General features: G+C 43.1%; 4 protein-coding genes across 4 annotated transcripts in view; all 4 read right to left on the bottom strand.

Annotated features, from left to right (window-relative positions):
- nrd1b (nardilysin b (N-arginine dibasic convertase)) overlaps window positions 1-6,525 on the bottom strand; it is a 14,064-nt gene extending 7,539 nt beyond the window's left edge. Inside the window, 19 exon segments of the mRNA XM_008337945.3 lie at window positions 1-2; window positions 4-40; window positions 128-251; window positions 936-1,040; window positions 1,143-1,197; window positions 1,374-1,432; window positions 1,699-1,819; window positions 1,904-1,981; window positions 2,084-2,153; window positions 2,429-2,502; window positions 3,002-3,059; window positions 3,147-3,269; window positions 3,601-3,696; window positions 3,918-3,991; window positions 4,137-4,290; window positions 4,447-4,528; window positions 4,786-5,056; window positions 5,444-5,647; window positions 6,210-6,525. The exon segment at window positions 1-2 is cut by the window's left edge and continues 45 nt beyond it. Coding sequence (XP_008336167.1) covers window positions 1-2; window positions 4-40; window positions 128-251; window positions 936-1,040; window positions 1,143-1,197; window positions 1,374-1,432; window positions 1,699-1,819; window positions 1,904-1,981; window positions 2,084-2,153; window positions 2,429-2,502; window positions 3,002-3,059; window positions 3,147-3,269; window positions 3,601-3,696; window positions 3,918-3,991; window positions 4,137-4,290; window positions 4,447-4,528; window positions 4,786-5,056; window positions 5,444-5,640 — 1,780 coding nt within the window. The 5' untranslated portion in view covers window positions 5,641-5,647; window positions 6,210-6,525.
- The window catches only part of rab3b (RAB3B, member RAS oncogene family), a 23,174-nt gene extending 7,973 nt beyond the window's left edge, over window positions 1-15,201 (bottom strand). Inside the window, exons 1-5 of the mRNA XM_008337952.3 lie at window positions 14,758-15,201; window positions 13,393-13,617; window positions 10,544-10,662; window positions 10,334-10,458; window positions 8,330-8,891 (exon numbers count right to left, since the gene is read on the bottom strand). Of these exons, the coding sequence (XP_008336174.1) occupies window positions 8,707-8,891; window positions 10,334-10,458; window positions 10,544-10,662; window positions 13,393-13,617 (654 nt within the window). The 5' untranslated portion in view covers window positions 14,758-15,201 and the 3' untranslated portion in view covers window positions 8,330-8,706. The remainder of the gene's footprint in view (window positions 1-8,329; window positions 8,892-10,333; window positions 10,459-10,543; window positions 10,663-13,392; window positions 13,618-14,757) is intronic.
- A 1,463-nt stretch (window positions 15,202-16,664) lies between these two features.
- On the bottom strand, window positions 16,665-18,959 carry LOC103399292 (ubiquitin carboxyl-terminal hydrolase 37-like). The gene has a single exon (XM_008337999.3). The coding sequence runs from the start codon at window positions 18,828-18,830 to the stop codon at window positions 17,226-17,228; it is 1,605 nt and encodes a 534-aa protein (XP_008336221.1). The 5' UTR covers window positions 18,831-18,959; the 3' UTR covers window positions 16,665-17,225.
- A 2,611-nt stretch (window positions 18,960-21,570) lies between these two features.
- Window positions 21,571-24,121, bottom strand: LOC103399250 (serine/threonine-protein kinase pim-1-like). The gene has a single exon (XM_008337968.3). It carries the CDS (start codon window positions 23,503-23,505, stop codon window positions 22,405-22,407), a length of 1,101 nt encoding a protein of 366 aa, XP_008336190.1. The 5' UTR covers window positions 23,506-24,121; the 3' UTR covers window positions 21,571-22,404.
- Window positions 24,122-25,121: the final 1,000 nt, after the last annotated feature.

The raw sequence follows: 25,121 nt of genomic DNA, 5'->3' as shown, positions 1-25,121 counted from the left end.
AAGTCTCCTGCCCAGCGCACAGACCAGACCTCTGGGATATCTGAGCAGAGCAGAGACACACACACTCAGGTCTTGATACTCTGTTGGTGCGTGTGTGTGTGTGTGTATGTGTGTGTGTGTATCCTACCCTCCATGCTGTAGCAGGTACCAAACCACTTCTCCTTGAGTGAACAGTGACCTTCATTCTCTGGTGACAGTAACAGGAGGTTTGCTCTGTCCGGTGTCAGCAGAGACAGCGCCTCACTGATCACCTGCAAACACACAAAACACATACAGCCAGAATATTCAAATAGTGGCTCAGGGGCTACATGTTAAAATGTTAAAGTGATCTTCATGCATACATGCAGCCATCACACAGGGTCAGAGTGGACCAATCTGTGGTTTTTACTACAATTGACAGATTACTATAAATGACAAATGACAGATCATGAACGCAACACGACTCTGTAGCCTAGCAACATGCAACACTGTTGTCCCAGTTAGCAGTTCACAATATAAAAACACGTTCCTCTCAATGTGTGAAATGTCAACTTCCTGCACTGTAGAAAATATACATACACGAAAATACGGCAATATTCCGTTTTACAATACCATATTATATTCTCTTGATATTCTCTTCTCAAATATTCCTGGTGTTGGTTCATTTTATTGGCTTTTCTTTCTCCTCTAGTGATTACAAATTATTACAGTTTTACTACATTTAAAATGTAAAAACGATGTTAAAAATAACGTTTATCGTGATATCTATGGTATTACCAGGTTCTTGCCAGTACACACTTCCGCACATTCCTGATTATTTTGTCACTAGAAAATTCACTGCTTTTAAATACATGCACCTGTTTGGGTCCAAATGTCTGGCCCAGTTACAGTACTGTCACAGTACAGGTGTACCAGTAGTGTCACAGTACTGTTAATCAGTGTTGGTCACTGGTTACCTGTGGTTTGTACTCAAACATGAGCTGGTCTCCGGTCAGGAAGTCTTCTTTGGGGAACAGCTGCATGTTCTCACAGATGTTCTCCACAAACTCTATAGGATCCGTCTGTCCGAGGAAAAAAAAAAAACAGTGGTTGAAGAAAGACAGAAAGAGAGGACTACAATGTGTGTGTGTGTGTGTGTGTGTGTGTGTGTGTGTGTGCTGAACCTGTTCCTGATAGTGGAACTCGTTGGCTTCGATCTTCTGGATTTCCTCATAAATCCTGATAAAAATTAACATTTGACAAAAACAGTATTTTTACAGATGTAACAGTGTCTTCAGTGTATTTAATGGTTAAAGAGTACATGGACCGTATTTATAAAATACTCATCGTTCCTTCTATTAGGAAACACAGTACATTCACTTGAGAAATAGAATAAATGTTTGATGAATGCTGACCTCTCCTGGGGACCCAGGGTCTGCAGCATCTTCAGATATTGGAAAACAAAGTCTATCACCTGCACACAGAAAATACACAACAATATTGAAGGCCACAGAGTCCACAGGTGGCAACAAGATCACGACAGGCCTTAACAATAACTGCCTTGGACATAAAGAGCAGAGAGTCCTGGGTTCAATTCCAAGACGATTCTTTTTAATCATATTTGTCAATTGACATGAACATAAAGAAACACATGACCTAATTCTGGTTCTGTCACCAGTGGTTTCACTGGGGTGTGAATAACTTGGAGGCAAATGTGTGTGTGTGTGTGTGTGTTTTGACCTGGTAGAAGTTCTGGAAGCCTTCATCAGTCAAAGTAATGGAGACAGAGAAAATGGAGTAAGTGGTGTTTTGATCGAAGCCCGTCTCACTGTTTCCTCCGAATAGAGCCAGAGCCCAGCACCTGAAAACACACACACACACACCGTAAGTATTTGACATGTGACCTTAATGATTATTAATGCTTAGTTCATTATTTGTGACCCACTTCTTCCTGAGCAGAGACAAGATGCTGCCCCCTCCTTCATGTCCAATCAGCCAGGAGATGTAATGAAGAGGTTTCACTCTGAAAGTAAAGACAAAAACACACAAAATGATGTGAGGTCATTTGTCTGGTTTAAAATAAAAATGAAAAAAAGAATGAAGTCCACAAAATGTAAGAATTCACCTGTAGTGTTTGCCCTGAGGAGGCAGAGCCCAGCTGATGGTCAGAGCATGGACCTTCCTCACAGGAATCACTGAAACACACACACACACACACACACACACACACACACACACACACAATCTGAATACAAGACCAAATGAACCAAAATACACAGCACCTACAATCCAAAAACCTTTACCATCAGGTCAACAACTACTCTCACTACTACAACAAAGCCCATTCAGAAAATCAGGTGATGATGATGATGATTTATGACGTGTGTTGTGCTGGACCATGCTTCTGGACTGGGACTAATTCACCAAAGCATCTGTTAGCATCTTGGTGTTAGCATCAGTCATGTCTAACCTCTGTAGAGCTTGTTGAAGGCTGGTGTGTCAAACGGCTGCAGGAGGTCAGAGAAGTCAGGTCGAGGGTCACCACTGAAACAAACACAACAACAAACATTACAATGGTGACTTCACTCACATTATACTACAACTACTAATAATACTATTACTGATTCAAAGAGAATCCACTGAGCACTGGCATAATATTTTTAATCTAGAATAATCTGTCAGTATTTTGGTTGGTGAATAACAACATCAACAACATCCCAAAGAACAGTAATATATATAAACAGAGAAGAGTAAAAGAAAAAAATAATAATAAATGAATAATCTGTCTTTTTTTTTGTCTATGCAAAAGTGATATGCAGTTTAATACTCTCCCACTGGAGGACAGCAGAGACAAAAGCTAAGAAAAAGGAAGATCTTTGAGCGGGTCTTTCTTCAATTCCTGTGTGAACATCAAAGTTGTGTTAAATTAAAAACAGGCCCAGGTTTCACACTGAAATAAAAGTCCTGTTAATCCTTGAATATAAATAAAATAAATAAAAGTCCTGTTAATCCTTGAATAGGCCTGGAGTGTGTGTTTTCTTACTTGTTAGGAACATTGATGAAGATTTCTCTCACCCACTGCTCCAGCGTGTCCAGGGTTTCTGCAGGAGAAACACAGTGAGCTCCTTCAGTCAGCCTTCTGTTTTTATCCACAGGCTGAAGACACACATGGCCAAATGTCTCCATACCTTTGGACTGAACAGTAAGGGTCATGTAATGAGCAGAGTAATATCTCTTCCAGAACTCTCTGAGGCGCTGGTACGTGTTGATCTGCTTCTCTCTGGGCTCGTGTTTTAATGTCTGAGCATTACCTGGAAGAAAACAACAAACTCCTCCAGTGATTCCAAATGTAGATCCCTCTGTTCCAATGTTAGTAACCTGATGTTCAGATGGAACAGCAGCAGAGTCTTTACTACAATTATACAATGTAACCAATGTAATACAATTACATTGGTGAAAATAAATTTGTTATGCCTATAGTATCGTAGTATATCACAATATATCGTATCATTGCCAGATTCTTGCTAATACACCCCTGTAATTATTGTGTTGTAAGAGAAGAGGGGTTCAAGGACCTAAAAAAAACAAGCCAACATGGCTTGAAAAAGCAGCAGTGATTCTGTGAGTTCATGTAGATCTTACCCCAACAAAATTTACTCATGGGGTGTCCAGGTTTAGCCAGGCTTCCAAACAGCATCTCTTTTCGGTGTGAGTCAGATGGCCTTGCCAGCTGATACTCTGAAAAATAATTAAATATAACATAACATATGTGTCAAACACAAAATCAAATGTATATATATATATATAAATATATATTTAACCAAAATAGGTATTCATTATTTTGCTTAAATTCATGTAAGAAAAACAATCAAAAAAGCCACTTGGATGTTTAAAATAGTCAAGACAAAACTCCCATCACTTGATTGCAGAAACGACATGGTGTTTACATGAGTGTTTACCACTGTCTACAGCCTCCACTTCTCTGTCGATGGCGTCTTCAATCATCAGGGGACAAATGAAAAATTGAGCCCACCTGAAACACATCAGTGTACAACATAAGAGGACAGAATACAGACTCTATGTCTGATATAAAAATTATTTTACTGCTGGAGATTTTTGTGTTTTCAGTAAAAGGACTGTAAAGGAGTAGATCATTGTGTTGATGGTCACCACCTCACCTGTCCAGTGCCTCTCTGAAGAACTTCCTCTGCACGTCAAACTGAAAGATGGTTCTCTCACAGTCGGTGGAGGCGTTGTCACTTCCACCGTGCTTCTTCAGGAAAGCGTCAAATCCATTCTCGGCCGGGTATTTCTCACTGCCCATGAACACCACTGTAAATCAGAGAGGAAGGGAAGACTGTGTGTGCATCACACTTCCTAATAAATAGTAATTCAGCAGATATTATCGAAGTGAATCATCACACTATGTTTCCTCCTTCAAACAGATTAAATTCTTAGAATCAAAGCTTCTTGTCCGTTTCAACTCACTGTGCTCCAGGAAGTGGGCGAGGCCTGGGAGGTCGTCAGGGTCACTGAAACTGCCCACACTGATGCAGAGAGCTGCGGCTGCCTGCACGCACACACACACACACATATACTGTAAATAATAGTAGTAATAGTAATAAATGTAAATAATGTAATAATACATACTATATATATATATATACACACACACACACACACACAGAAATACTCTAAAAAAACCTAAATCCTTAAAACTAAATTAGCTGACTCATTAACTTGTCAAACCAGACTAAGCGAGAGTTAGCACCGCAGCACTCCCATGTGATACTAACTATTACATAACAGAATTCTGGTATTACTCACCTGCTTCTCTGAGCTCCCTTTCGTCTTCTTTCCTATATTCTCCTCATCCAGTTCCTCAAAATCGCTGTCCTGCTCCGCCTCCTCTTCGTCCTCTTCCTCCTCCTCTGACCCTTCACCAGAATCCCCTTCATCTTCTCTGTCCTCCTGCTCTGCCTCACCATCTTCTTCTACTTCCTCCTGGTTCTCTGCTCGTTCGCCATCTCCCTTCACATCAGCACTGCTGAAGTCGGAGATGAGCAGAGCTCTGAGGCCGTTACTCAGCTCTATGTACCTGCAGACAGAAGAAGAGTGTGTGAGAACCTCTCTCTCTCTCTCTCTCTCTCTGGAAGTTACAGTGTAACCTTTAAAAAAAACAAAGACGTCACTCTGATTACCCTACAAATAACTACATGTAAAGTTTTTTTCTGTCTTAGCCTCATGCAGCCTCAGTGACCACGTGGCCTAACAAATAAGGCGTCTGACTTATCAGAAGATTGAGGGTTCGAGTCCCTTCGTGGTTGACTCTCAAGCCTTTTTTTAGGGTTTAAATCATTTCTCCAGTGTTGGATCAATAAAGTTCACTCTAATTCATAGACAAACACAACATAATTGACTCAGAGATAACGCCGACGCCCAGGTGTTTCCTTTAATATTTGAGTCAGACTACTTTGTCACTCACCTGTACTTTTTGGGGTCACTGGGTGATTTTACGATCACTGTGTCATCATCACCTTCTGTCACCATCTCTCTGCTTCCATCACGCTCAGTCACCAGAGCCTTAACGTCTTCTGTCACTGGTGGTGGTTCTCCCTGGTCTGGAGCAGAAGCTTGTCCTGGTCCACAGCCACCACTCACAGATTTGTTGGTCTGAGGCATCTTCACACTTATGTAGAGACACGTGGACAATTACAAAAGTGAGTCAATAACAGTTTTGGCACCGCTCTCTTATATAGACTAACAGCCCTAAACATCACCTTATACTTTTTTACAACAAATTACGTTAAACTCCTAGCCTTAGATTTATAAAATAAAACAAAACATTAAGCTTGCCGTCATTTAAATAAAAATCAAGCATTTCCACCCGTACTCTAGTACCACAGTGCGTGACATTATTGCACACACCATAGTCATATATTATCGTGTCCCTGTCAATAATCAGCTAATTTAGTGGACGGCGGTTTTGTTTCTCATAGATTTCTACATTCTAACCGTGTTAAGTGTCGTTAGAAACGGGGAGTAGATAAATTAACTGTGCAATTTCTCATCGATGGATTAGCCGTCAGTAATACCGCAGTGACACAACAAAATACTTTGTCATCGTCTCTGGCAGAAAATAAATATTTTGTCAGCTGGACCAGCTGCTATCTAGAGCTTAATCACAGATAATGTGAAGTACATTTTTTCTTTTATACGTTTTATAGTTACAACAAAAAAAGACAACTCACCTTTATATGTGTTAGCGTCCTGCTAAAGGAAGTTTACGGTGAAGAATCAGAAGCCTCTGTCCCGCCCCCAAAACAAAGTCTGTGATTGGGTAAGACCACGTCTGTCGCAAAAAAATCGATGTCCCTGATTGGTTTCTGTTCTCTTCTTCTTCTTTTACCAGTTAAAAGTACGAGGCGAACCGCCTGTCGGTGCACTACCGCCACTCTCCGTTGTCTCTCTATTTCATTTAACCATCTAGTGGTGAGTTTTTTTCTTCCTGAGCTTTTAATCACAACTAGTGCAGCTTTGGCGCCACCTGCTGCTTCCGGTTTCTCAGCAATAGTGATGAGATGTGCGGCCTTCAACCAGGTGAAGCTGATACTGTTGTCCAGTCAGAGAATTTCTATATTCTTATTTTCTGTCTATGATCCAAAGGATTCAAAGCGTTAGTCCTCGACTTTTGCAAGATTGTTTTAAAAACACAAATTCACCAATTTACGTTTTTTACTTTTTCAATAACAAAATAGAAATAATGTTTTATCTATTTAGTCAGTTGAATTGAGTTAGCAATGCTAATAGACTTGGACTTTTCCCAGCTAATTGTAAGTTAAATAAGTTAACTACTTAGAAGTATTCTAAATTATTCTCTGCACCAGTAGTTCTCAAACATGGTACGCATAATAATGGTGAAATGGCAACAAAAAACTTGACTCATATAATGGTTAAAGGATGTGATTTTTATTATACTAAATTGCATCTATAATATACAAACATTGACAATATTTGTACATCACTTTGTGCTTCTCCTCTGTTCAGCGAACTGTAAGACATCAAGTTTTACATAAAGTCTAAATAGTATTTGTCCATGGTATACACAGCATAAAAATAAATTGATAAATTCATACAACACCATTAGAATTGCTAAGTCTATCATTTACAAATTCACTTAAAAAATAATCATATGAAGACAATGTCAATATTGTACTGTATATCATATCAATATGAAGACACACACGGTGAGGAGTCACACACAAAAACGTGCGCTGTAGTAGCTACTGTATATAACAATTTGGCAGGATACTGATTTTTTTTCTTTAATCGTCATATGATTTAATATATAATAATAGATGCACGTCATTTACTCTGTCTCTCACAGCCCCACGCGCCGAATCTCTGTCGACCATTAAAGTATCGCACTTCCGTCAAAGATACCATACATGTACACAACTAAACACGCAATAAATATCATGATAACCATAGGCAACAACCGACCATGTTGTTTCTAATATCTCACACGTGGTAATACACACGCACACACACACACACACACACACACACTAACACACCCATTCATACTTTCATGTAGGAAACACTGCAAACATGACAGCTACATGACTACAGCTGCTAACAGGGGGAAGAGGGCTGGTTTACTCTGCTCACACCAGTCGACAGCATCCGTGGTTTGCCACGGTGTTAGACTGCAGACTCCAGACTGGTCTGGCCTGTGCAAAAGTTCCAGTCACAGCATACCAGGACAGAGCACTTCAACAAGGTCACCCAGAGGTATAGGGTCAGGGTGAGTGTTGGCAAGAATCTGGTGATACGATACGTATCACAATATTGCGATACTATAGTCACGACAATATATGGTTTTTTTCCCCCAATGTAACTGTAATCAAAGTGTCATCAGAGTAAAGACTCTGCTGCTGTTCCATCTGAACATCAGGTTACTAACATTGGAACAGAGGGATCTACATTTGGAATCACTGGAGGAGAAAGAAAAATGATGAGCAGCTGTGGCAGTGTGAGGTTCTGTCTGTGCTACAGTTGGAGCAGAGAGCCAGTGCTTGACTACACCTGTGACCTCCAACAGTCAACACTGAGCAGATTAAAACTACAGGTTGTTTCTGTTTCTGTTGTTTAACCTCGTCTCCTTTGCATGTTCAGAAACAGACCAGAGAACTCTGAGAGGCAGGATCACCGTCTGGATAATGATTCCTGGACGTTGTCGGTCATTTATATGTCAGCCGACCATCATCCTGGTTCTCAAATCATAAAATTCTTAAATCTCTGATTTAAACTCAGCCAGCAGTGAAACAACCCTGATCTGAAGGTTTCCCTAAAAGAATCCTGCACACACACACACACACACAGATGTGTGGAACGTTAACACAGTCCCATGTGGACCACTACAGGCTGGTCCTCATTGCTAGGCCAGACCAGTTCACACCAACTCTGATCGTACTTAGAGGACACCACTGTCCTCACCCCTCCTCGCCTGTATTAAACATCACCCCTGTGAGGACATGGAGGAAATGAAAGCAGCTGTAAACACTGCAACGAGTGTTCCGATTAATGACTGCTCACAAACATGGATTGAAGCAGAGTGTGTGTGTGTGTGTTTGAAGGAATGTTACAATAGTTAACTTTTTTTTTTTTTTCAAATTTTGTGGCATTAGGGAGGGAGGAGGCAAATACGATGGGGGCGGAGAGGAGGGAGGGGCAGACAATGGATGATCAGCAGCACTTCTGAGGTAGCTGGGCAGGCTTGTCCGTCAGTCTGGTGGTCTTGGATCCTGGGGCCGTTGGCACCTCCACGTCCACACGCTCGGACATCTTCACACAGATGATGTCCACCAGGCGCTCGAAGACCTGCCGCACGTTGATGTTCTCCTTAGCACTCGCCTCGTAGTACTCGAAGCCTAGAAGAGACGACGGGAGAGTGATCACTGGAACTCTAAGCCTACGTAGGGACCTGACGTCTGGGTTTAATAGTGGGTCACAACCAATGTTTTCAGGAGCATACTGCCACCTGCTTTACTACAGTGTGTAATGTCATGGTATGACCAGTCACTTTTTGAGATAACTCAGCCTACATCTTACGCCTTGATGTGCGAATCACTTTTTATTCCAACTGATGAGAATTGTCACGCATCTGTATCGATTTTGAACCAATTCACGATGCATCGTTACAGCCCTACATAGGATGGGTGAAAAGTTAGCTCAATGGTTATATAGATGAATCAAGCAGCAAAATTAGAGGTTCATTTGGAGAGTGAGATGAAGTGATGACGAGTTACCAACATGTTAATGGTAATTTAAAAAAAAAACGACATTCCTGAAATTCAGGCTACAGTATAAGTTAGCCATGACCTACATCTGGGTGGAATCCAGCCTGTTACAAAGTGATGTAGGTCGGACACTGGTTGGTTGGTCTAAGTTAACTGTGTAAGACTTTCCTCCAACACACAGTCATTAACATACGTCTGAAAGCAGTGGAAATGTGCAGACTGAATAATGTGATGTCTGACAGCAGATCTTCCTCATCAGCTTCTTCATCATCATCATCCTCATCATCATCAATCATCCCTTTGTATTTTCTCTCCTGTCTCTTTGTGCAGCTGCTGAAATGACTCAGAAGACGTGGCCGTGTTTTGTCACACAGCGATTTCACTGCCGTTGTGTGAGACTTTCTCCTGAATCGGTTCAAAGTGCTGGAACACAGATGTTTAGACAATCTCCCTGAGGCGTGTGCTTCCATTCAGGTCAGACAAAAGTGAAAAGACCAGTAAATCCACACATACATTCACAGCTGAGCAACAGATCCATGTCATTATGAACATTTACAAGTGCACACATCCTGAGGTGGACTCTCTGCTGCCCCCGGGTTTGACAAGCCTCGAAACAGAGCAGCACTATTAAACATATATATATGAGTGTGTTTGTGTGTGTGTGTGTGTGTGTGTGTGAAGTTTTGTCACTAATGACTAAAGTCATTAGTACAAGTTCTTAACCAGTGTCAGAAACACTGGCCCGTGTTACGTTTAAATGAACCTTTTCACCAAGGAGTGACTTCCTGTGTTAGTTCTTATGTCCATGGAAATCAAGTATTCATTAATCACCACAAATGGAATGACATGTGACATCAGGTCCACCAGGTTGGTACAGACACTCATTTTAGTTGTACTAACTACAGTGAAAACAAATCGAGGCTGTGTTGCCTCTGTGAAGCTGCTTCAGTCTAACATGAACCAGCAGCTCTAGTCATCCTTTCAAAGCCTGAGCTAACGAGGATCTTGTGTTTCACTAACGCCAACATTGATGGTTTTTTGGGTGGTTTCTATTTACTAACAGAAATCCTTACCTAACTGGTCAGCAAGGTGTTTGCCCTTCTCTGGAGGCACCACCCTTTCTTCATCCATGTCGCACTTGTTGCCCACCATGATCACCTGGGCATTATCCCAAGAGTATGTCTTAATCTGGGTGGCCCTGGAGGGGGGAGGAGCCGGGGTGAGAAGCAGAGAGGGGGAGAGAAAGGTTCTACTGAACACCAACAGTTTTTGCAGTCACGTACCAGTCTTGGACGGCGTTGAAGGACTCCTCGTTGGTGATGTCAAACATGAGGATGAAACCCATGGCCCCGCGGTAGTAGGCCGTGGTGATGGTACGGTATCGCTCCTGACCAGCTGTGTCCTGGAGACAAAACCCAACATGGAGAAAATGTAGATGTTGAATGTTGTTGTTGAATTGACGTAGCACCAGTGTTGGATTTTTGATTTTTGAAATCGTAGATTCCTTCACAGCTCAGAGAAACAAACAGGAGCTGAGAGACAGACAACGAGCAGTGAAATACATTACTGTATCATCTGCATATGGGTGGAGTTTCTTGTTTTCATATTAGTCAGTCACTCCAAAGGCATCAACTAAGCCAGTAAACCAAAAGGATAAAACTTCTTCGTTGATGTGCTGCTGTGTGAAAACATTTTTCACAAAGGCGTCCGACATATGATCTGTGTTTGTGTTTACATATATTGTGACTAAATCCTTGCACCAATATGCTAAGCTTAGCTAAAATAACACTGCACCTGCTCTGACTGTTTGAATTGGTAGAACATTTAAAGGGTGGTTTCCCTGGAGATTTAAGCAGTTAAAGTAACAAAGAACACACAGCCCACACAGGTTCTGACGATTAAAGCCAGTACTGGCAAAAATAGAGGAAAAAAACTGCAGTGACATCAGTAATGTGACAGGAGAAACCACAGCTGCAGCTAACCGTTGTCAATACCTCAATGAACGGGTTGTTCTTCTTCACTTTGGTTTTTAGTTCCTAAGAAGCACGGCATTTAGGAAAACAGATAAAACATATAATTAACTAAAATCATCTGATAATATCCTGATTTTGTCTGCAAACATCTGCAAACATATCAAAATATCACATTTTATTTATCACAGACAAGCACAAAATACATATATATTTATATATATTGTATATATATATACATTTACATTTTGTAAAAATTGCGAAAGGGTAAAAAGTAAGGTTTAAAGGCCCACCCAGAGGGGGACAGGACTACAACCCAAGATATTAATAATATAATTAAATTACATTTGATGCCAAAAATGTTGGGGACCACACGGTGAACTGCAGAGGAAAAATGTCTGTGTGTGTGTTTATATATACAATGAGAATTCAAGCTGCTCCAAAAATGCAAAATATCTTGAAAACCTAATCCGATGCTTCTGCTTTTCTCTGACGGGGGGGCGATTGGATTGGGGGGGGGCTTTTTTTAGCCTCGTCTCTAGGATCTAAACCATTATAACTGGTGCCGCAGAAAACGGACCCCCCCGCTGCTCATCCATGACAACCATCACATCCATCAGCCCCCCCCACGCCCCGTCTGTCCACACCAACCACAGCTGCTCTGAGTGCAGCCGTTCTTCTAAATTTATCTCCATTGTCGTTGACTGTCTCTTTACTGCTCTCTCTCTCTCTTTGGTCTTCAGGGAAACAGTGAGTGAGAGCATTTAATTAACCGTAACGTATGTGTGTGTGTGTGGATGCTGAGTTGCTGTATTCCATTGTAACATTTCTGTTTCACTGAAACATTTTTCACATTTTCATGTTTTGTTTTTTTTTTGTTGATTTCTCTCTGCTGTGCGGAGAGATGACTGTTTTCAACTCCAGTTTCATCCACGAGACATCTGAGTGGTTTGTCCAAATGTGTGTGCTGTGAACCAGACCTCTCTCTCTGTCTGTCATTGGTCAAAGACCTTGTTTGCTTTAATTTAGCTTAAGGTATTTACAAACAACAGTTTTTAAAAAATGTAATTCAGTTGGAGTTCAAATCTGCCGACTGCACCTTTAACCCCAACTTTCCATATATTTGTGTTGTTCTTCATGGCTGCTGCATCAGCTGAGCTTTCAGAAGAAATGAATCGCATCTGATTAGCTCTAATTATAGCACAACACCTCACCCTCCTCCCCCCATCTGTAGCCATACATATAAGGACACACACACACACACACACACACACACACACACTCCCTGCTCCGGGTTCTTTGGTCCCCCACAGGGTTTCAACCTCTTTGCCTCGAGAGGTCGCTTTAATTGCCACTGAAGACAGTAAAATGTGTGTGTGTGTGCGTCAGTGTATGTGTGTCTTGGCGAGGGAGCGTGAAAAGCTGCTGCCATGGCAACAACATCACCGCTGATGACAACGTGCTGTTGCCGAAGTCTGTCGTTGGTTTTTTCTCCCCCCCTCAATCAGCTTGTTGTCGACTGAGAGCAGAACAGGATGTTTCACTGAGACACTGTGGTATGATCCAGAACACCATGACGAAGAGGAGGGTGATGATGATGAAGATTGTGATCCACTGTGTTAAACTGTCGAACCCTTGTCTAAAGATGGTAATAATCAGTCTTGCTAACACGATTAGCCACCGTGTTACACATCATGTGACCTGGCTGTGTTACAGTGATGTTACAGTACATGTTACATCACTGGGTCCTGTTACATCATGAATTGGTTTAATATGTGTTAAAAACAGACGGAGGAAGCAGGAAGTGCAGATGATTAGTAAGCAGGGAGTGAGGGAGCTCTAATGGGATGAAGATTTTAAAGGTTGTGTGACATCATCAAGATATCATCTAACTGAGAACCCCCCCCCCCACCAATCCCCACAAGTCTGTACTACAATACAGCGTGAATACTGCATTCCAGCACATAGAAGATTAAAACATTTCAGATACATCAAAATATAAAAAAGTTACAACAACAGCATTTAACTTCAAAGTTATTGATTTGATATGATGATGATTTCTATATTTACCCCCATCATTGATTATGTTGGCGCAGTTAGAGAGGGACACACACACCCCAGCAGCACCACCACCCTCTGTATTTTTGTCAGAAACTCCTCACCCAGATCTGCAGCTTGATCCTCTTGTCGTTACGATAAACCGTCTTCACCTTGAAGTCGATACCTACGGTGCTGACGAAGGAGTTGCTGAAGGAGTCGTCGGCGTAGCGGAACAGGAAGGATGTTTTCCCAACGCTGCTGTTCCCGATGATGAGCAGCTTGAACATGTAGTCAAAGTTCTGGTCCGAGCCATCCCGCTGACCGAAACGCTGGTCTGCCTTGGCCATCTGAAGAGACAAAGTCTGTCAGCTCCCAGGTGGAATGTACAGTACACAGAAGTACTGCATCTATGGTCCATCTGTGATACTTTACTACTTTACTGTGTTTCCTGCTCAGTGGTACCTCTACTTCAGTAACATACAAATGTATTTCTACTTTACTGAAGTCCCTCTATTTGGTCAGACTTCATACTTTGACTCCACTCCATTCATTGAAAAGTACGTAGTAGTATGTAATCATCAAAGTTGCAGTCGGGGGGGCGGGGGTCCAGACCATCAGCAGCACTGCTCTGAAAAAGCAGGATTTGAACAACTGAAGTAACGTACTCTGTACTTCAGTAGTGCAGTACCAGTCCTCTGCTGGTTTCTATGGCAACAATAGTTAGTTTGGTTGCCAACACATTAAATCAATTATCAGTCTGGAGCTGATAGCAGTTACAGTACGTCTTAGACAGTACCAAGTACCAGTACCCCAGTCCAGAGGCATTCACACTCACATTCACACCGATGGTCAGTTTACACTGAACATATATATATATATATCAAATCCCTTATCTGCATGTTTTTGGACACTCACGGGGGGGGGGGGCAGTAAGAGCTGGGGCTGAAACCAGTGACTTTCTTATGGTTAGGCTAGAGGGCTTACCAACTAACCACTGTGTGACAAGATTAATGTTACTGTCTGTGCTGCTACTGAGGTGCTCTGAGGTCACACACACAGACACACACTCCTGTGGGAGACATTACCAGCACGTACATGCATACATACATTTTGATGCATCATGGGACCAATATAAGCTGAGTATGTGTGTATGTGTGTGTGTGTGGTGTTTACTTATAGCTATCCTAGTGGGGACCTTTTTTAGTTAAAGAAAATAGTTGTGATGACCCCTTGACCTTGCTGGTCCTAAGGAGGGTATTTGAGGGTTGGGGTTGTATTATGTCGGTGTGAAGTCCTCACAACTCATTAAAAACCAGCATGAATGTTTATACGTGTATCCGTGTATCCTTGTACATCTTTACTTGTAGAGACATTTTAAATACTACTGTTGTGGGGACACTCATTCTGTGAAGTGCTCACAAAACACACTGTGTGCGCGCGCGCGCGCGTGTGTTCAGTAAACATCATTGTTGTTTAATCTGTCTTACCTTTCCTGGGCGGGTCTAGCACTCTGTCTCTCTGTCTCTCTCTCTCTGTCTCTCTCTCTCTCTCTGCTGTGCACCTGATGGTCACAGCTCGCTCGTTGTCCACGTTCCCAAAAAAAGCCAAATATGAAAAAGATGAATGAAAACAACGACCGTGTCGTCTACTCCAACAGTTACCGAGGCTCGGTCCAGATGCAGCCGAAGCCAGGTGGTGATGATGCGTCGCACCGGCCTGGTGTCGCTGTCCGTGCTCACAGACTCCACCAGGAATGAGGTGAAACTGCCTGAAAACGTCTGTGCTGCTCCTCACCTCATGCACAAACACACGCACGCACGCACGCACGCGGCTTCCGTTTCTTTACGTACGTCTTTACGCAGACATTCTGCAAAGGTGGAGCAATGTTTGGAAACGGCTCAGCTGCTCCTCCTCCTCCGCCGCCTCCTTCTCCTCTGCTCCAAAATAAGCTCCTTCCCTTAGAATAAACACTTGTTTCCTCTACTTTTTGCAGGCAGCTCCTCCCCTCCACCGTCTCTGCCCTATCACACAGCAGATCTCCGGAGCAGCAGCAGGAGCAGCAGCAGGAGCAGCAGCATTTGCAGGCTATGACTCATAACTGAGGCAGTGAGGCGACATCATCATCTTCATCAACTCCATCCTCCTCCTCCTGCTGATCAGCAGCGGCGTGACCAGACCTTTTAAGGGGGGACTTCATAGACAGGTCAGAGGGGAACACATTAACACCACGAGGGGAATATTAAAAATGGAGGTTGATAACAGTGACAACTACGACAGAGACTGAAGCCAAGTTCATTCTTCCTTCTCCTACATAAAAACACATCTCTGGCGACACCAGGTACCACGTCTGATTAAACGCAGAGGCTCCAGCCTGTTGTTGATTCAACAAGTTCCTCAATGTGGAATCAATGTTTCAAATAAACAAAAATAAAAAATAGTATTTTTGTATTTATTTTAAAACGTACTTCTTCAACTACAGCAGTTAAACAAGAGCCTGGGCCTTCATGTGACCCGGAACAGGAAACACCCAGGACCAGCTCTGCTATAGCAAGCCCAGCTAACTCCACATCACACCTAGCACCGGGGCCGCCATCGGGCCAATTAGCCAACTCGCCCACAGTAGAGCCACCACCGAATGTTCTTGGCGAAAGTCACTGCTGTCCCAAGCAGCCTGCTTTTTCGGAATTTCCTACAAAATAATTGGAAAGACAAGATCATTTACTTTGCGGCGTTTACTTTTGCACTAGGTAAGACACGTTATTTCACATGTGTAGACCTATTCTGTATTTACAACCATGCTGTAACAACTGTTGTTGAACTTTAAGGTTGGCTGCCAGTGTGCTCCAGTTGTGTGCCCTGTGCTGTGTAGTTTGCCTTTACGGGAGGCTTGGTGCTGCTGTCTGTATATGTGTAATAGCCTCTGTCACAGAATAGTTATAATGCACAGCGGTGTGGACAGTAAAGCGATCATTTCATTGTACAGGGCAATCCGTTTCCTTACTGCACACATGACAATGAAATCTTTAATCTAGTGCCCTGACATTAAAATGCTCCCCTCCTCCCCCCAAAACGCAAAAGTCAAAGTTCCCAGACAGACAGCGGTGGTTTGAGTGGACAGTCAGTGTACAGTGGGTGTGGTCTGGAACCCTATAGGTTCTGGTCTTCGACAGGGTCACGGAGGTTAGGGAGTTAAATGTTCTGGTTGAGGAAACACCACAACTTTAAAACATTTACACCAGTGTTATCATCTGTGTACAATTTATTGCAGAATAACAGTTACATTGCTACATATATTTCCATATATATACTTCCAAATATATTTCCACATATATTTCCATATATATATATATTTCCATATATATTTCCACATATATTTCCATCAACAGTTTAAAGTAAGTACTATTTCAAAAAGCGTTTCATGTTATACATATTCTATATGCTGCTTTTTCAATTTTTGTATGTGTTTCCATAAAATACCTCACAGTGGTTCAGTTTTTATGGAATATTCACTGGACTTTAACCCCAAACCTTCTGGTAGGGTCGTTGCTGGGATATTCCCGCGCCTCAGTAGTGTAAAAATCAAATCTGATATTCCCAGTATTGTACAGAAGATGGTGCTGCGACGACACCAATTGAACAAAACAAACATGAGGCTAGGTGTCGATTTAAACAATTAAACAATATTTTACAATATTTACATTTTTCTCCATTGGAAACAAGATAAAGATCAAGGTGGTCAGTGTGTTTCTGCTCATGTTCTGGGTCCAATAATCCGTCCTCATCCATCAGTCACTCCTGGGTTGACTAAAGCACATTTCTATCACTTTTTGAAGAGTTCAATTTCACTACAAAGAAAACCCTCAAATGAACACTGATTTTTCAGTCATGAAGGATTTTGATAGATGTTCTAGGAGACATTTTTCTCACGGCCCCTCGTCTCCCACCGTGGTTTCTCTCACAGCTTCCTTCCATTCAGGTCCTCGTAGAACAGCAGGTAGGCCGTTCTCTGCCGCTGTTTACAGACTGAGGTTCCTGTGCTCTGCCACACTAAGCTGTCGTCGTAGGTCAGCCAGTTGTCTGTCAAACCGCCTGAACTGTCTCTCTGCACGCCGTCGCAGATGTAATGGCCATACTGGGTTCTGCTTCCTAAATGGCTGATGATGCTGACCAATGAGTAACAGACCTCTGGGTTTTGACCGGCACTGGAGTTGAGGTTCACCTCCAGATCCCGTAAGAGAAGCACAGGATGGTTCAACTTCATCTGAGTGTAGGTGGGTGTGAAGGTGAACCTCTTCAACTGGAGGATCAAGACGTTGGGAAGGGTGGAGAATACAAACTGTTGCATGGACATCCCACCACCACACTCACATTTGTACTCCAGCTGGGTCTCCTTAAGGTACTCCTCCAGACAGTCACTGACCGTGCCTCCAGGGACCAGGTCTAAGGAGAGGTTGATGTACTCTTCCTCTTTAGCTGATGTCACACCACAACCTGTGCACCTCCGGGTGTTCAACATTCTAAAGACGATATTAGCTTCCACCGGGCAGGAGTAACTCCGGCCCATGACGTGTGCAGCCATCTTCAGCTCCAGTGTCAGAGACCTGATGGTGTTCAGCACACAGCTGAGGAACTCGTGAGCGTCCTTCTGAAGGTCATCCTCAAACTCGGGGTTGAACTCGGCAATAATCTTTTTGAACGAGGTCAGCACACACGTCTTCTCTATGATGTTGTTGGAGGAGCGACAATCCCCAACCCTCACCAGCCCACTGAGGATGTCAGAGTTGGGGCAGTAACAACAAACCTCCTGCTGGTTTTGGACCTGTTCTACAAAGTGTGTGAGAGTCAGGAGACCTTGAAGAGTAGAATTAATGTAGCATGTTTGCTCCAGGTTAGGAAAGCCAAGGCAGAGCAGCTTTTTTCTGTCCTCTTCAACTGCACATGTGTCGTACGCGTTCGGTCTTTCGGACGGGGCCGGTCCATTGAAGATCAGCTCATTCTGTAGAGTCCCTTCATGGCCACCTCCCAGGTTGGGCTGCCACTTCAAATAGTTGTTAGCCTGTGGGGTCAAGTGGACCACCTTATTCTTGCTGATGGCCACGTGCTTCCTGTGTTGAATCTTCTTGTGTTTGAAGCGTTTCCTGTCACCATCAAAGAGTTTCCGTGACTTGCTTTGTTTGAAGATAGACGTCGGTCGATAGTAACTAACAACAGTGTGTTGACTCGGTGGTTGACCACTAGGGTTGGACTTCCATTCTGAAGGGCTACTGTCTTTAGGAGCAACGTGCACGGTCTGCTCCGCCTCACCAGTGTGAAAGTTGTTGGAAAGTAGGAAAGAGTTGTCCACTGGGTTGGACTCGATCAACTCTTTAGCGACAGCTTCAGGTCTGTCAATTTCAACAAACCAAGAATAGATCCCATCTTCCAAAGCAGAAGACAACGTAAAACTTGTCTCTTCAGTCATATCCTTGTCTTCTGGAACCCCGTGGTTGGGTTTGTTCTCAACAGGGAATATTATAGTATTTAGGGACATCTCCTCCCGCTGCAGGTGTCCAACTTCCATGTCACCTAAACGCTTTTTCTTCCTTAATCTAAACTCCTTCCTTAAAAAGGCTTCTTGGTGTCATGGTTCTTCATGTAGATCTGGTTATCTGTCCATGATATGAACTGAAGCTGAATGAATGAAAGTTATTCTCTAAAGGATCAAAGTGTTTGCTGCGGCACGTGTGCTTTAATCTTTTAATGTCTTTAAAGTAACCTCAGCCAAGAAGAACAGAACCTCCATTAACATGCTAACATGCCTAACCCTGCAGGTGGTGCTTCGAGCACAGCTATGGGTGCTTTGGGTTTACAGTGGTGAACGGTGAAGTTTATGTATATGTAACCTCAGGTCAGAGCCCAGAGTCAACCACCAAACACCAGCTGTGGTCCTGATGGGACGACTGGTTAACCACATCATAGAGCTGTAATGACTAGACATCACTGTTTGAACAAAAGCCTGCATTTAGTGCAAGGATTCACATACTGCTGTATGCCTGTAGGTGGCGACGTTTGTAAGAATAAACAGCATGGATGTTAAACACGTTTTTTGGTTTAAAAGTTATTTAAGTTTAGCCAAAGGCTAAAAGGCCAACAATGTGCTGAGAAGACACTTTTACACACATTCCTTTGGAGGTGACTCAGAGGAATGAGACATCGGAGCAGTCCTTTTGTGTAAGCAGAAGTCACAAATCATGTTTACTTAGTACAAAGAGCTACTTGTTTTATACAGACTTCCCCAGAAGTGTAGTAATAATTAGTTCTGGGATGTTCAACAGTAGACACTCTTCTGACCACTGTCATTGAATAACACTGTAACTGTCACTGATTCAAAAAACACAGGAAGCGTTCCATATTTGACCCTCTTGCTGACTAGTTTTATTTTTAGAACATACAACTTAGGTAGTCTGGTCTAAAACATGAAAATATAAATAGGCGAGAGTAGTTGTCAAAATGAATGTTAATTAATAAAGATTCAGGTTTTTGAACACATTATGCTAACATCCAACAATACCATCATCCACCCACTCTCCTCTGCTCTAACACACTGTCATTTACATACACGGTGATGGGTAAAAAGCAGAGGTCACGTTCGGTCATGTGCAGTGGTGTGCTGTGTGTCACAATGACAAGTAGTTCACTTTGACAAGTTCACTTTCTTCCTTCCTAAAAAGTTCCAGTTCTGAATTTCCTGAATCGGATCAACGTCTTACCAACGTGTGAAGTGAAAAAAAAATCAAATACAAGTGACTCATACACGACCTACCGCTTTAGTAACTCACGTGCCTGTGTTGATTCATGCAAGAAACATGTGGGGTGATGGGCTCACTGTTGTGGGTGTGTCGTGTGTCGAAACAGCGCGCACATGGCGGCAATTCAGTTTAGCCCAGTAGTTCCGAAGCAAGCGCAGAGTGACCATGGTCGTAAGATCGTTCCCCGTTAACAGTAAGTGTTTTGAAACTTAACGTAGGATTATATTCATTGATTTCTGCAGCGAACATCCCAGATGTGTGCGCACTAGTCCAGTACTCCAGTAACCAGGACGTTTGTACTTTACTACAGGACAGTGGTTGGTGAAGAAGAAACTTAACGTAGGATTATATTCATTGCTTGATATGATCTTTGGACTTGGTGGAGAGCGGACGCTGGCATGCCTGGGGTGTGAGGGGCTTCACGGAGTATTACTATTAAATGTGTCCTTTGGATACCGGCAATCTTAAAACGGCAACTGGAGCCAGTTCTGTCGTTTATTCAGCCGAGCATACACACAGACGCACACACACACAGACAGAGATGATGTAAGGTCCACACAGGGACCGGGGGATTCCTGCACAGACATGATGCAATTTTATAACAGTTGGTCGTACGTGGCTGCTGAACAGGTCGATTTACTGCTGCCGTGAATGTCATGCAGCTGAAACTTTGACACCCCCGCCCACACTGCTGGCTGATTCCAGCTTGTCGGGTTGCTTTGCTCACATTATAGTCTGTAGATGTTGAAGTAAAAAGTCAAAATTAAGAAATAAAAAGTGAAAATGATGGGGGAAAAATGTAGAATTATAAGATAAAAAGTCACAATTATGAGAAAAAAACATCGTTCCAACATCTCTTGTAAAATATATCTTTACAAATCTATTGTAAAGAAAAACCCCTAATAAGCCATAATAAGTTCTGTGTTTTGATGGAAAGTCATTGTCATCAATAGAGAGTTTAAACATCTCGAGTGGTGATGATGATGTGGACAGACATCATCACAACTGACTCGCAGAGCAAAAAACATAGGAACTACACTTCAAGGACTTCAAAGACTTCTTTCCTTTAATGCTTCACTTGCTGCAATGATTCCGGAATCTTCCCTCTGCCATCCAGGGTGAATGAAGTTCCAGTCCTCTCCATGGAGTCCATCTATTCTGGATGAACACGTTCATTTTGTGTCTTCTTATTTGTAAAGTAAAATATTAAAGAGACTGAGAGGGTTGGACCCAGACCACTAGATGGAAGAGATGAAACTGGTGGGCTGGACACGGAGGTCTGTTTACATTGACACAGCAGCCAGTGTGGATTATGGAAATGAGAACGATTCCTGGAGTTCCAGGATGTGAAGACTAAAGGAAGTAGTGAGTTCATTAGTAAAACAATGAGGAACCAATAGACGAGGAGGAAGGTTTCACTGCCAGTGGGACTGCAGGGTCCCCACTTCCTGGTCCCCGAAGTTCGGGGAACCTTTACGAAGATGGTGACACGACGGTACGGTCGTATGTCCACAGTATGTCCACTGTGAGGCGCTGTAATGATGCCACAAGATGTAAAATGGTGGTTCCCAATGTAGGGGGCAGGTCCGTTGGGGGCAAGAAGCTGTCCTGAATGTACTAAAATAGGCAGCTTGACAATAGCCCCATCTACAGAGGGTGGAGTTGTAGACAGTTTGGGAACCACTGGTCTAAATAAGGACATGTTGATATCACCAGGCTGCAAATGTGATCAAACGCTGGTGGTTCTTGCTGATTGGCTAATGTTCCATGGCTGTTTAAGGGAACTTATAACCAGATAAGTTTTAAGACAACACTGACCTGGTGTTGGAGAGGACAGTACCAGACTTTAAATCCACTGTGTCAAGTCCACATACAGGGAACATACAGTAGATTAGGGTTCTCAAACTATGGCACATGTACCACTAGTGGATTTTTTGGCTCCTTTGACTGTAACGCATGGAAATCAGAAACGATTTACCTGCATTGGCAAAATAGTGGAGAGTTCCAGTTTTGGTTCAGGCAGGTCTGCAGAGACTGCAGTAGGTCTTTGTGGACCAGCTGGAGTCAGTGCTGTCATGTCTGTGCTCATGTTCAACTGTACAGGGCGTCTTTTGCTGACAAAAGGCCAATTACGGGCTTATAATCCTTGGTGTAATAACATGATCTTTTTAAACTAATCAGCTGAACGGAGTACAGTGTCCATGCTGCGGACCTTGTGTTTAATTTCTGGTTTCGTTAAATGACTTTTTCACATAACCCTTGGTTTCTGTGCCTTTCTGTGTCAAAGTAAAAACAGGCAGTCAACAGGCAATCAAACCATTATTGTTACATCACATTTAATTACAGTTACAAGGAATCATAATGAGTCACAACAACTACAGGGACACGGTTGTCCACAGTGGAAACATGGTCCGTCGGGTGTTGGCAGGAGGTGCCTGGGTCCTGGGGGGGGGTGACAGGAAGAGAGTCTGTGCTCCTGAGCCACGGGTGCTGCTGCATTTGCTCCAGAGTTGCGCGGTCCTTTAGCTTCAGAGCCAAACACATGTTGAGAAAGTCCTGGCAGTCCTGGGACAGATCGCTGCTGATGTTGAACTCATTGCACAGAAACCCCTTGGTGGTGAAGTGAAGGTATCCATCCAGCATTTCATACAGCAGAGCAGCCAACTGCCAGACTGTGGTGGGTCCAGCTCTGTAGGTCCCACGTACGTAGAACTCTGGTGGAACATACGCAGACGTTCCAGAGAAGGAGCGAAAGCACTTGTTTCTCTTGTTCAGAATACAAGCACATCCAAAATCGATGATCCGGACTCTTGGAGCGTCCGAGCATTTCTCAATGAGAACGTTCTCAGATTTGATGTCTCTGTGGAAGACTCCTGCTGAGTGCATCTGGATGGATGCGTCCACCAGCTGCCTCATGATGACCTTGGCTTCGTCCTCTTCCAGCGGACCATTGACGTCGATGAACTCTAAAAGGTCTGTGCATGGCACCGGTCTCTCCATGACCAGAACAATGTGCTGCTCCAGGTCATACCAGTCCAGTATGGACACGGCTGTGGCTCGACCCACCAGCTCTGGTTCTCCTCCAGCTTTTTGCATCAGGAGAACCTCAAGAGGGATCTTATGTCTGGTGCCGTTGACTGTCACCGATCGCATGGACACGTCTAATTTTGGTATACGTTTGATTGCCACTGGAAGATTATCAGCCCTTCTTTTTCCAGCGTAGACTGAAGCAAACCCTCCTTTGCCTAGCATGTACAGAGGCTTGTACTTGGTCATGAATTCAGCATTACTGGTATGACCCAGAAGGAAGGCACTGCTCCCACCCTGACTCCTCTCTGTGACCAGCACCTCCCTGGTCTCCCAAGTACTCCCAGACTCCAATGGTTCACCCTCAGCCCTCTGTCGTTTTCCGTTGGTCTCCTGTTTTCTTGGAGCCTTTCTTTTCATTGTTGTCACCCAACAATGGAAACCAGCGTTTTGTTGGGTTTGTTGTATGTCTGTGATGCACGTCTGTGTCAGTGGAATCAGTAGAACTGTTTAGAACAGTAGAGACTGAAGAACTTCGTGATACCGTCTTGGTTTGACCTCTACTTCTTTTAGTGCAGTAGAGCAGCTGATGTGTGTGTAGTAGTACTGCCTCCGTTGGGTTTTCAGTACTTAGGTTCTTGGTTGACAGTGAGTTTTGTTCCAGTGGCCTGAGCTCCTTGGCTGTTTCAGGTGCTCAGGTCACTGGGGACTTAAAGCGTTCCACAGCAGGACAGTTATGACATCATCTGGACTTTCAGATGAAAGGAAGCAGAGATTATATTCTGTGGTAGCCCCTAGTGGTGTCACTCACAGGTGCCACCTACTGTCTTACTGTGTGCAAAAGTGCATTTTCGGTTTTTGCCATCATAACTTATAAAAGTCCGAAAGACATAAAAGTCTTTCAGACTGTTATAAGTTATGATGGCGCAAGCAAAAACCACGGCCAGCAGGGGCTTGTCTGAAAACAAAGGAGACCTGCCGTAAAAAATAGATTGTTTTTAATTAAAACAAATTTCTGATTCTATTTTCTTCTTTTCTTTTTAGGAATGGTCCTCTTCTCTGTGCCTCTGTTCCTTTTGCCTGGACTATGTCTAACTATAAGCTGTAATGTATCAAGACAGCACGACAACTCGGTCCGGTACCAGTTGTCTCAGCCGTATGGAGACACCTGCACCGTTAGCTGTGAGCTCGATGACGTGAGTTCAGCTCAGTGTGTACTAGAGACTAGACACCAGAACATGATCATAAGTTGAGCTGGTGTATCTAATCAAGTGGCCAGGCAGTCAGTGAAGTAGCTCTGTGTTTGCATCTTTCCAGGGGACAGTCATCGCCAAAGACCATGAGATAGCTGAACACTTGGTGCAGTCTTGTAACAACCAAGCCATCGTCCTGAAGGAATGCCACCGCTACCTGCTTTTTCAAATGACCTGCTCTGGGGTAGAAACACTTTTTTAATACACACCAAAGTCAGACACTGAATTCTACAGAGCCCCTAAAGGGACATGGGGGGAAAAAATGAAACGTAATTACTCGTAATTAAATTACTCGTAATTAAAGTTCACCATATATACAGTACATATGTCACACATGACATGCCGGTATCTTAGATTTCCCAACCGCACGTACTGTACATGATTGTTTGTTATTTTAATGTATTACCCTGTGTATGTGTGGCAAAATGTCTTTCTCGTGCACACGTGCGATACTTTCGTGCGCACGAGATACGTACGTTTCTTTTTTTCTTTTTTTTCCATGTCCCTTTAGGGGCTCCGTAGAATTCTCTTTGAATTCAGGAAATGATTAATGACCAGAACCCTGCTTTTAACTGTCAAAAGATTTTTACTTCAAGTTGATGGAGTATAAAGTTAAATGTAAATAACAATAAAAATACAAAATAACAGTAAAAAAACAAAAAACCTTCAGTAGTTTGGGTTCAGGACATTAATTCACTGCTGTGACTGTGTTTCAGTACTCGCTATAACATTCTTGACCTAATCTTACAGTCTGTCTGTCTGTCTGTCTCAGATGGTAAAGTT

Source organism: Cynoglossus semilaevis, chromosome 2, assembly GCF_000523025.1.
Source record: "Cynoglossus semilaevis isolate Cse_v1.0 chromosome 2, Cse_v1.0, whole genome shotgun sequence".
NCBI lineage: Eukaryota > Metazoa > Chordata > Actinopteri > Pleuronectiformes > Cynoglossidae > Cynoglossus > Cynoglossus semilaevis.
This window is presented reverse-complemented; position numbering and strand designations above follow the sequence as displayed.

Bases quoted from the DNA above. Each gene is read 5' to 3' on its own strand.
- LOC103399292 (XM_008337999.3), bottom strand. From the start codon at position 18,830: ATGGAAGTTGGACACCTGCAGCGGGAGGAGATGTCCCTAAATACTATA.
- LOC103399250 (XM_008337968.3), bottom strand. From the start codon at position 23,505: ATGAAAAGAAAGGCTCCAAGAAAACAGGAGACCAACGGAAAACGACAG.